General features: G+C 44.3%; 1 protein-coding gene across 9 annotated transcripts in view; it reads right to left on the bottom strand.

The window, feature by feature from the left end:
• Positions 1-7,144: 7,144 nt before the first annotated feature.
• The window catches only part of PHF8 (PHD finger protein 8), a 95,553-nt gene continuing 90,367 nt past the window's right edge, over positions 7,145-12,330 (bottom strand). For 7 of the 9 annotated variants that reach the window (XM_055565156.1, XM_055565151.1, XM_055565149.1 and 4 more), the window contains 3 exons: positions 10,647-10,983; positions 9,651-9,735; positions 7,145-9,023 (listed from right to left, as the gene is read on the bottom strand). In XM_055565156.1, the coding sequence (XP_055421131.1) occupies positions 9,014-9,023; positions 9,651-9,735; positions 10,647-10,983 (432 nt within the window). In that variant the 3' untranslated portion in view covers positions 7,145-9,013. Of the gene's footprint in view, positions 9,736-10,646; positions 10,984-12,330 lie in introns of all 9 variants that reach the window. The other 2 variants (XM_055565155.1, XM_055565158.1) reach the window with 1 other exon arrangement.

A 12,330-nucleotide genomic window follows, 5' to 3' on the forward strand; every position in this document is an offset into this window, starting at 1 on the left:
TTTGCAAATCACATATCCAACAAAGAATTTGTATCCTAAGCATATAAAGCTCTCAAAGCTCAATAGTAAGCAAACAATCCAATAAAAAATGTCAAATGATTTCAACAGGCACTTCACCAAAGAGGAAGTATAAGATGGCAAATGAGCACAAATGGAAGCACTGTGTTGTGTGTAGTAGCCCTTTTGTTCCTCATTATTAATCCTAAAGTCCTTCCCTCCCTCATCCCTCCCCCTTGGCAACCACAAGTTGTTCTCTATGTCTGTGAGTTTGTTTCTGTTTTGTGGGTAGGTTCATCTGTGCAATATTTTAGATTCCGTAAGTGATACCATATAGTATTTGTCTTTTTCTGACTTACTTAGTATGATAGTCTCTAGTTGCATCCATGTTACTGCAAATGGCATTATTTTGATTTTTTTATGGCTGAATAGTATTTCATTATATATATGTACCACATCTTTTTTATCTATTCATCTGTCAATGGACATTTAGGTTGTTTCCATGTTCTGGCTACTGTGAATACTGTTACTATGAACATAGGTGGATATGTATCTTTTTGTTTTTTAACTATTTATTTTAATTGGAGGCTAATCACTTTACAATATTGTAGTGGTTTTTGCCATACATTGACATGAATCGGCCATGGGTGTACATGTGCTCCCCATCTTGAACCCCCCTCCCACCTCCCTCCCCATCCCATCCTTCAGGGTCATCCCAGTGCACCAACCCTGACCACCCTGTCTCATGCATCAAACCTGAACTGGCGATGTATTTCACTTATGATAATATACATGTTTCAATGCTATTCTCTCAAATCATCCCACCTTCGCCTTCTCCCACAGAGTCCAAAAGTCTGTTCTTTACATCTGTGTCTCTTTTGCTGTCTCGCATATAGGGTCATCATCACCATCTTTCTAGATTACATATATATGCATTAATATACCATATTGGTGTTTTTCTTTCTGACCTTTTTGAATTATAGTTCTGGGTATATACCCAGGGGTGAGATCGCTGGATCATATGGTGATTCTATTTTTACTTTTCCGAGGAACCTCCACACTATTTCCCACAGGGGCTGCACCAACTTACATTTCCACCAACAGTGTAGGAGGGTTCCCTTTTCTCCACACTCTCTCCAGCATTTATCGTTTGTGGACTTTTCAGTGATGGCCATTCTAACCAGTGTGAGGTGGTATCTCATTGTATTGACAGCTTTGATTTGCATATCTCTAATAATTAGTGATATTGACCATCTTTTCATGGGCCTACTGGGCATCTGCATGTCTTCTTTGGAAAAATGTCCGTTAAGATCTGTTCATTTTTCAGTTGGATTTTTAGCTTTTTTTGTTACTGAGTTGTATGAGCTATTTGTATATTTTGGAGATTAAGCCTTTGTCTCTCATACCATTTGCAAATATTTTCTCCCATTCTGTAGGTTATCTCCTCACTTTTTTTTAATGGTTTCCTTTGCTGTTGTGTGCAGCCATCTTTTAACCATGAAGAAATATCCCAAAGAGAAAGCTAACACATACAGAAGAGAGCAGATCTGAAAAAATCAGAACCAAAGCTCTGATGAAACTGTGCCTAAAATCCACATACTTTTAGACTTTTCCATTACATAAGCCAATGTCCCATGCTTGACTTGCATTTTCTGTTACTTGGAACTTAAAATATCTTTGTGTCTGCCATTCATATTATCAAAGTCAACATCATTCAAGACTTAAGTCCTCTCACCTCCAGGAAATTTTTCATGGCTGTTAACGGTTCTTCCTCCCTTTTTCCTTTGAGCTCCTCCAGTCCCTCCAAAGTCTGAGCCACTTGCTTTATCTCTTCCTTCTCCACCCACCTACACACACTCCAAACCCTTGCAGAACTTTTGTGCTGTTTTATCTCATTTTCCATCCTTTCCTCTGTTATAGCACTGACCCTGGTACAACATTCAACATCTGTTACATAGAATTGTGACTGTTTCTGTCTTCCTCACAAGATTGTTAGTTCCTGAGGACCTGGCAGTCCCTTGACTCAATTTCTCTCTGCCTCACCATTTCATGCATTGATGAGGCTCAGGAAGGGGAAAGGAGGGAGGCTGAAAGGCAACTATCCATTCAAGCTTGTTTAGTAAAGCCTGTGTATCCCCCATGACTACCTGCCTTTGTGATTTTGCTGAAAAGGGAAGCCATCCAGTTTCTCTCCACCTGGATCATCTATTTTCAAATCCTATCCTTTCAAACAAGGCCTACCTACTGTGGAAGGGAGAAGGGCTGTGACTGGAAAGAACACGTGGGAACTTTCTGGGTGGATGGTAATGTTCTGCGTCTTGATAGGGGTGTTGATTACATGGGTATATATACATTTATCAAAACATGAAATTATACTCAAAGTATATGCACTTCATTGTGTGAATATTTTAGCTAAAAAAGAATCACCAACATTGAACTCTAGTTCATGGCATGCATGCAGAAGTGTTTAAGAGAATGTGTACAGGTATCAAATTTTGAAATGCATAAAAACAAGATGGGCTGATGGACAGATAGAGGGATGAATAGATATAATAGATATATTTGACAAAGCAAGTGTAGTAAAACACTAATTGTAGAATCTAGATGGTAGATATACGGGTGTTCACTGTACAATTACTTTGACTTTCTGAACGTTTGAAAATGTTATAGTAGAATATCAAGGGGAAAAAAACGGAGGGGTGGGTTAACACCTCTAGTATCTTCATAACCACTGCCCTGGGTTAGACCTCACTGCATCTTAACTGGAATCTTGCAACCACCTTCACATTGGCCTCCATACTAATGTGCTTTTGTCTCTCCCCACTCCAAGGATCACCAGAAAAAACATCCTGAAGCATAAACTGGACCTCTACGATCATGTTCCTGCCAACCTCTTCAGTTTCATCCCCCAACATGTGCCATCTAACCCCAGCCTGTATACCAACCCAACTCAAAAGCTTATAGTTCCACCTACACGCCAAGATGCTTTGATTTTCTCCTTTTGCTTATAATGCTATTGCAACTCATTCTTCTGCCTTATCTTGCCAGGTGAATACCCTTCAATAGTTAATTCAGGTGTTCTTTCTTTCTTGAAATCTTTCCTGATCCTCAGACTGGGTTTGGTCTGCTTCATGCTCTCATATCATCCTATACTAATTTGTAACATGGTATTTATCCTAGCATTGCTGTATTTGGATTTCCAAGTCTGGGTACTAAACCACATACTTGCTCCTTAGGATCAAGTCCTCCAAAGGCATGTACAGGGCCTGACACAAAAGCTTTGATAAATCACTGTAGAATGGAACCAATGATATTGAACTGGCATGGATGATAATCTAGCACCTTCCAACAACTTTGTGTCATAGATTTAGTTGTATTTCCTCTAAAAGAGTGTAAGGCTCACTGTACTAATTAACTCAGTCATCTCTCTATGTCCTTAAAATATGTTCCTCATGAAGCCAACTTGATTTCCCACCGCAGGTTGAAATATTCTCTCCGATTCCCTTAAGGCTTACTTTCTCTGTAATCTTTAAGATTACAGGCCTTGTTGGTAGTGGTTGTGCTCAGTCACTCAGTTGTGTCTGACTCTTTGTGGCCCCATGGACTGTAACTTGTCAGGCTCCTCTGTCCATGGGATTCTCCAGGCAAGAATACTGGAGTGGATTGCTATTTCCTCCTCCAGGTGATCCTTCCCGACCCAGGGATCAAACCCTTGTCTCCTGCATTGGTAGGTGGATCCTTTACCATTAAGCCACCTGGGAAATACCCAGGCATTGTTGGGCACATTTTAATTGGGGAAAATTAAACTTGATTTACCTGAATGTCAGGCATAGAATTAAGTTGTTTAAAGACACTGATAGGGTTAACAACACTCTCAACAATCCTCTATCTTCATTTTGATAAATGATGAAACTGAGTCAAGGAAACATGAAGCAACCTGCTCAAGATCCCATAACTGGCAGAGTTGGAATTGAGTCATTGGTTTTCTCAACTCCCAGGCAGATCCTCCTTCCATCATAGCCCATTGTCCCCAGGTTGGGCCAGGTTTGAAAAACCTTGAAACTCATGTGTAAAAAGCAGTGGGAAGCCATAGATGTTTTTATGCAGAAAGAGATGAAAAAATGAGGACTTTTGGGAGATAACCCTGAAAAGTTGTGTACGACAGAATGGGATAGAATACGACAGAGGCTTGCTGGACTCCTGACAAGGAAAATATAAAATGGATATTGTATCTCTCTTACCACATTCATTGTTGAGTGCTGGCATTATGTTGTGGTCCTATAGGAAAGGAGAACTTTCTTGAGAGTTAAAGCTGAAAATGGGGATAGAGAAGTGCAACTTCTCTCTTGTGTTGTATGAGTGGCTGACTCCATGGGTTAGCCTCCTGGAAATGACCTGGAATATCCACCCTTTATGAGATGCACAAGTCCAGAAAAAGGTCAGAATCAACTACAGAATTGGGTGAAGGCTTCCTTAGGGGAGTGGCATTTGATAGGGCATTAGAAGATGGTACCCTCCCCATGCTTCTTTCAGTAAAAAGAAAGGATCTTTTTAAAAGGCGAGTTGGATCATGCCATTTTCTGCTTAAAACCCTTTAATGGTTCTCTGTCATTCACAGGATACAGTTAAGTCTTTGGACAAACATCAAATTATATATCCTCCATTATCTGAGGTTTTGAAATTAATATTGTGCCAAAAAACTAATCAATTTTGACCATATGACTTCTCAAACTACACATTCTCTCTTGGAGACTCTGTATGTTCCCTTAGATGAAAATCACAGCTAGTTATACTAAATTGCCTGTCCTCTATATGCATGTGGGTTTTTTTTTTTTTTGCCTCCACTTCTGTTTTTTATTCATGCTATTGCCTTAGTTTGGAATATTCTTCCCACTGTTCTCTGCCTGACTGGCTAATTAATTTTCATCCTTCAGCTTCAAACATCCCACCCACCCTCCCCCTGCCCCGCTCTCCCCCAACTCTGCCCCCAAAAAGGAAGCCTTGTCTGAACTCCCAGCTTCCCCGACAGATTCCCTGACCAGCATCCTGTGCTCATCTCTATCACCACACTGTACCATATGGTGCTCTTCTTCTCCACTCAGTTTACTGGAGAGCAAATGCCATTTTAGTCAACTGGTGGCTCAGATGGTAAAGCATCTGCCTACAATGCGGGAGACCTAGGTTTGATCCCTGGGTCGGGAAGATCTCCTGGAGAAGGAAATGGCAACCCACTCCAGTATTCCTGCCTGGAAAATCCCATGGATGGAAGAGCCTGGTAGGCTACTGTCCATGGGGTCTCAGAGTCTGGACACGACTGAGCAACTTCACTTTCTTTCACTTTCTGGTATGAACAAGGTCTTGATGGAAAGGGAGGAGTCCGTGTACTTGAGGCAGAGAATACAACACAGGCAAGCAGAAGTGTGTGTGTACTAAGGACAGGTCAGGACTAGAGATTCAGTTTGGGCATCACAGCATCCAGGAAGTTTAGGAGTGACAATGCATTAGAGGGCTTCATAGCTGAGATAATTCCATCTGACAAATGTAGAAACTGGTATCAAGACAAGCAATCTCCCCCAAATTACTCGGTTAGTCATTGAGAAGGCAGGCTCTTAGTGACAAGTTCTGTGCACTTTTACACTTCACACTGGAGAGAAGACTGAAGTTGGGTGCTCTTGTTTTCTTTCCATTTTTCAGACAGAAGCCTCTTATCTGCTGGTACCTCTTATCCTATGAGAGAGTAAGGTGACCAAGACTCTTATCTGCTAATCGGAGGCTAGTGACAGTGCTCTGTCCCCTTACTGGAAAGGGTGGGGTGGGAGTTGGTGACAAAAAGAACCCAGCCCACCATTCTTGCAAGGGCTCTAAAATCCCTCCTCTTCCCTGTTGCCTTTCTACCAGGAGACACAGTTCCCCATGCTCCAGACAAGAACCTTCTCTATCTAAATCCTGCCCAATGTCAAGATTCATATTGGGAGAGCTGGGGGAGGGGGGGGAGTCATTTAACTAGTAGGTGCTAAACCCAGCCAGCCATACCCTAGCGACACAGAAGCAAAATCTCCAAGATAAAGAAATCTTGATTGGGTTCAAACTTCTTTTACAGTGACCCTCAGACAGTAAGCAGCCTGCCTTTGGTCACAGAGAGAGTCCAGGTGGTGGTAAATTTGGAACTGAGGCTTCCAACATCACCCCTGAGGCTCTCCTCAGGACACACTGTCAATGCTACATGGTGCACACAAATGCTCAATAAACATCTACTGGGTCACTGAGCTGCTAAAGACCTTCTCACATGATGAAAGGAAAGAACATGGATTTTCAAGTCAGGCAGATCCTGCTATGGAAGGCCAGTGGCAAGCTTCAGTCACCTTCACTGTAAAATAGGGCTAATAACTATCTCCTGGGGTTGTCAATGAGGATTAAATGACATATCCCAGGTAAAATCCCTAGCCCAACCCTTGGCACAGAAAAGGCACTTAAATGGTAGCAGTTATCAGTGAGAGGTGCTAGAACAGAGTGATAGGATAAGAACACAGAGTGTGGAACCAGGTTGGCTCCACTTTGTAAGATGTGTGATGCCAGAAGTTTCTTTTGCCTATTCCTTCATCAGTAAGATGAAGCTACTGGAGACGATGAAATGAATATAAATAGAATGCTAAGAGCAATGTCTAGCACAAGGAAATAAGCATGATATGCTAGCTCTAATAATTATATCCTTTGCAGTGGCCCTAAACACAGTAATCAAGTGCAGTCTGGAGAAGCATGTCAGAGAGAGAGAAGGGGAATAAAAAATAAAACCCCCACAACTCCACATTCACAGAAAGAAGATACAGGTATAGCCAGTAAAAATAGAAGCTATGGAAAGCCTTCCCAACAAACTTGTCAGGCCCCTTTGAATTGTTGCACGCTTTTCTGCTCACTGTACTTTCGATTATCTGTTTTTGGTGTATGAACTGTGTCTCCTGTGAGGGCAGGGATCCTATCCCATTGCCACCTCAGGTATAAGGCTGGGCGCTAGGGAAGAGCTGAGTTGATGGAAGAGACAGAGGGAATGTAAAGAGAAGGTAATACTCCTGGACCCCAACACCCCACCACTCCCACCACCACCACCAAAAAAAAAATAAAAATAAAAAAAGAATGCCGAGCAAAGCAATTGCCAAGATAAATCACTTTTATCTCTATAGGAAAAGAAGGATCAAAAAAAAAATATAAATTACATTAGTAACACAACATAAGAAAAAAACAGGGGAAAAAAAACAACAGAGATGTCTGTATGATGCTATTCTAACCTGTTTATAAAAAGGCCCTGCATCAGAAATTCACAATCCTACCCACTTCTAAAAATATATTTAGACATGTACAGAAGCGGTGGGTTTGTTTTTAAATTGCTTTTCTGTAAAAATATATTAAAGGTAAATAGAAATCCTCTCTCCCTGCCCCCTTTCCAACCCCCAGCTCTGTGCTGGGGATTAGAGACCAGAGGTAACTCTCTCACCATGTTCTAAACCTTGGTTATGGCCACTCCCAATCCCTTCCCAACTCACTTAGAACCTGAAACATTAAAAAAAAAATACACTAGCCTCTTTGGAAAAGCATAAATCTGAGGGTAAACTTGCTTTTCATTTAAAACACAAAACAACAAACAGCAGGCTCTGAGAGCCCAGCTAAATTAAACAGAAACCCAGTCAAACTGAGGTTGGGTTTCAGCTCCACAGAAACTTTTAACAAAGAAACAGAGGGGAAAGAGGCCTGGAACCAGGGGGAATATGCTAGTAATTAGCTGCCTTTGAAAGAGCAAGGGGAGGAGGTTGTTAATGGGCAGAAGGGCTGGGGTCCTGGTCTTGGTTACAGCAGTCAGGGCCTAGTCAGGCAGTTGCCTACAGAGGGACACAGGCTGCCCTCCTTCCCTCCCGTCACTACCCTCTGTTGCTCTGAAATCCCCAAGAAAAGCAAAGCTGGGCAGAAACAGAGGGGAAGGGAGTGGTAACCCCAAGTGCTAGGGGGGAGGTAGCCAGGCTTTTCTGCCTTTGGTGTGACTAGATGGAGGACTGCTTGGCCCCGGGGTCCCAAAAGACAGAAAAGGCAAATGGGGCTAAGGGACCCCTGATTCCAATGAAGGAGAGTAGATGTGGGGCTGTGGAGAAAAGAAAGACAAAATGGTGACATGAAGATGACTAAGGAAGCCTCACATATTCCCTGCAGCCTGCATGGTAGCTGTTAGGTTCCCCAGAAGCACTGGGAAAACTGAGGTGACATTAAAGTGGGGGGTAGAGGACAAGGAAGTACTCCACTTGGGTAGTGGAGAGAGGGAGACATTCTCCATTCAGTCCAGGTCACCAGGGAGGGAAGACAGGCGGAGGTGGAGGGAGCTGGGGGAGGGCCAGGAAGTGGGTGGGCTCTGTCTGGACAATAGAAATATTCACAAAGGGAAGAGAGGGTGGGAGGACCAGATGATCTGCTCCTTTACAGAGGGGCATCACCACTCCTACACTCGGGGTTCTGAGTGACCCGTCAGCACTCTGTTTGAGCATCTACCTGACATCTGGGAGTACAGAGCCCCAGGAGTAAAAGTGTGAGTTCTGTAGCCTTCTTTAGACCAAGACCTCAAGGTGGGGAGAGAAGCAGGGAGGCTCCTGATGGAGAACCCGAGATGAACTGTCCTGCCACATCCTCTCCAGAAGGTCCAGGTTGTGCTCCGTGGTTTAGGTGAAGGGATCAGGCCATTGAGCATGGGCTATCTGCTTCAGTGGCAGATGTTTTCAAGCTTCTGGGAGATGGTTTTTGCCTTCTGGTGCCCAGCCAAAGCTTTGTGGATAATGTTCTGCAGGACCTCAAACTCCAGGCAAATCCCTGGAGCTCACCTTGGGAGAGGTGGCTTTGTCTATAGTCACCCAAAAGTAGCTTCCTCCAACAGGCAACAAAGTCTCAACCAAAGTCTTGGGTGTTGGTCCTGTCCCCACCTTGAAAAGTGACAGGAATCTTTCTTCTTTCCAAAGATGAATGAAGTCAGTCCATGGGCTTTCTAGGCCACCCTGGAAATGGGGCAGTAAGAAGACTCTGGGCCCTCCTCTTTATTTCCATGAAGCATTTGGCAAGAGGGGGCTGAAGCCAGAGCCTTCTCCCAGGAATGAGTCTTGAGTGAGACACATCCACTGGGCTGAGGGGATGAAGGAGAATGGGCAGAGATGGGTAGGCTTCTGGAGACAGGGCTAGAGCTGCAGAAAGTGTTGAGCACTGGGCCTCCCACTTCATGACCAGGGAAACACCAAGGGGCCCAGGCTCACCTCATGCTTCTTCTCACTCTGCCTTCCAGCTTTAAGTGGGGATGGGAGTAAAGGGCAGACAAGGCTGGTGAAAGGGAAATGGATTGGAGTAGCAGAGAGAGGATTCTAGTCAGCTGGAAACCTCTCCCATTTATCTGCTACTCAGAGATATGGAAAAGAAGGGCAGGATGCTCTACTGGAAGTGGGGAAGGGAGTTGTGGGAATAGGTGAAGGGGCCCATGGGAGAGTCCATGCCTTTGGTCAGTTCCAAGAAAGCAGGACAATGCGCCTCAGCACCTTGTCCGGGGCAGGTAGGATCCAGGAGTGCCCCGAGAAATGACAATGGAGAAGGCAATGGGGGTGAAGGGGTGAGGGGCAGAACACAAAGGAGCTCACAGAAGCAGTTTGCCATTTCTGTGGATTTTCAGGATACGGCCGAGTCTCTGCTTTGCTGTAGCCAGGCCCTTTTTGGGACGCTTTCCTGTGGGGGAAAGGAGAGGTAAGCAAAGGCTATGGCAAGGGTGACGGCAGCAGCTCCAGAACCAACTGTCCTTGAGCCATCCCCATCCTGTTCCTCTGCCCACAGAGCCTCTCCATCCTTATGCCTGGCTCCAGGACCATCTTGGGCCAAGAAGCCCTCCTTAGTTACTTCCATCCAACACCACATGCTTTGGCTCTTCCTTCTTTGACCCCTGCAGTGGCTACAGACTTTCTGGTTACTCTGTCTGATTCTTTTTCCCCACTGATTTCTTTTGGTCCCAATCATTTTCCTTCCTAAATTCTGCAAGGAGGTGATTGTGCCTCCCCATCCTCTTATCCTGCCCATCAGGATTGAACAAGTGCCTGGGTAGTGATTATAGCTCAGTGTCTCTGAAGTTGCCACTCCCAGGGCATTGCTTCATTAGAAACCCCTATCCTCATCACCCCAATGCCACACCAATCTCATCACCCTTGAGCTGTGTACTCTCAGAGCCAAAGTGAGGAAAAGGAGAGCTTGAACCCTCCCCATCCTTTTTCCCCACATCAAACCACCTCCTATGTCCCATGTGAACTCTTCCATATTTGATCAACTTATCCCCTCCTTCATTCCCTCTGCCAGAGCCCTTAGCTTCTCTTCACTACAGCTTGGACTTGTGTATGCATCTCCTTCCTAGACTTCCCACCCTCAACTCACGCTCCACTTTGGCACACCAGAAAGATCTTTCCAAACTCACATCTGAGTTAATCTCTGCTTAACACCAATGTCTCTTCATGAACTATGAGGTCAAATCCAAGCATCTTAGGTTGCCCATCAGTGTCCCTCCTGGGTGTTTTAATTTACCAGAGTGCTTAGGGTTTGAAGCCGGTGATCCTAAGATCTCTCTCAGTTCTATAACCATGTGGCAGTTATACCTTGTCCTGCTTGATTGCTCTGGGAGCCAACTGAAGGGCGCCGCTGGGTCAGGAAGACACCTGGGGCCATGGGTGTGGTACTGCGGTTTGCTTGGGCCATGCCAAAGGCATTGGGACGAGCAGTATACTCATGGTCAGCAAGACTTCCCGAGAGCGCTTCTTGTTTAGGCTCAGGAGGAGGCAGGGGCGATGAGGAGGTGAGAAGCTGGGGTGTAGCAGCCAGAGTTGGGGCTGGTACTGCCATGCTGAGATTGGGCTCTTGAGGGCGAGGCTGTTCTACCTCCTTCAACAAAGGCTTCTTCTTGATATATTTCTTCTTTTGGGCCTTCTGTAACTCCTAAAACACAAGCCAAGTAAGAGGGGAGAATTTAGGAATGAATAAAAGAGGAGAAAATTCCCCAGAAAGGAAACTAGGCAGTGGTCAGTATGGTTCCCCCCCAACTACCCTGCTTAGCTTGGATGTATGTACGTACAGCACACAGGCCTTCCAATACTGCAGGTCCTTGAGTATCATCCATTCTTCATTCTTCACTGCTACTAATTAGTACAGTGGCAACAGAAGGGTAAATGAGTTTAGAAACTTGGGTTTTGGTCCTAGCATTGCCATTTATGAGGTGGACCAAGGACATGCCTAATAATAATAGCTAAATTTATGCTAGCAGCTGAGGCATTTTGAATGTCTGACCTCATATAATCCTTAGAACAGCCCTGAGGAGGAAAATTCCTGTTTACACATGAGAAAACTGAGGTACAGGGATATTAAGTAACTTAAGCCCAAAGCCTCACAGCTGAAGAGTTGTTGGGTTCAGGTTTCAACTAGGTATATTAGAACACCCACCCTGCACACTTCTCAAAATGGGACATCTGCAAGTGAAAGAGCAGCAGCTTTGGAATGAGATAAATTTGGGTTTAAATCTATGCTTGTACTCCCTAATTTGGATGACCTTGGTCAAGCTACTAACCTTTCTGAAATTCAATTGCCTCTGTAAAATGAGCAAAACAATAGCTGTTTTTCAGGGTTGTTGGAAACATCAAATAATATAAAAACACATAGCAAATAATAGGTACTCAGTAAGTGGTAAACTATTATTTTATCTTCATCTCTTACATCTTCTTTCTGGTCTTTTTTTTTTAATTTATTTAATTTAATTAGAGGCTAATTACTTTACAATATTGTATTGGTTTTGCCATACATCAACATGAATCCACCATGGGTGTACACGTGTTCCCCATCCTGAACCCCCCTCCCACCTCCCTCCCCATACCATCCCTCTGGGTCATCCCAGTGCACCAGCCCCAAGCATCCTGTATCCTGCATCGATGTTCACTGCAGCACTGTTTATAATAGCCAGGACATGGAAGCAACCTAGATGGTCTTTTTTTTTTAAAATAAAGGACAGTCCTTCAGGTTGCTGCTGCTGCTGCTAAGTCACTTCAGTCGTGTCCGACTCTGTGTGACCCCATAGATGGCAGCCCACCAGGCTCCCCTGTCCCTGGGATTCTCCAGGCAAGAACACTGGAGTGGGTTGCCATTTCCTTCTCCAATGCATGAAAGTGAAGTCGCTCAGACATGTGTGACTCTTAGCGACCCCATGGACTGCAGCCTTCCAGGTTACTAGATCTTAAAATCTCAATTTTGGATGGAAGGGATGAATAATGAGTTGTGTCACTTCTTGCAATATAT

This window comes from Bubalus kerabau, chromosome X (genome assembly GCF_029407905.1).
Source record: "Bubalus kerabau isolate K-KA32 ecotype Philippines breed swamp buffalo chromosome X, PCC_UOA_SB_1v2, whole genome shotgun sequence".
Taxonomy (NCBI): domain Eukaryota; kingdom Metazoa; phylum Chordata; class Mammalia; order Artiodactyla; family Bovidae; genus Bubalus; species Bubalus kerabau.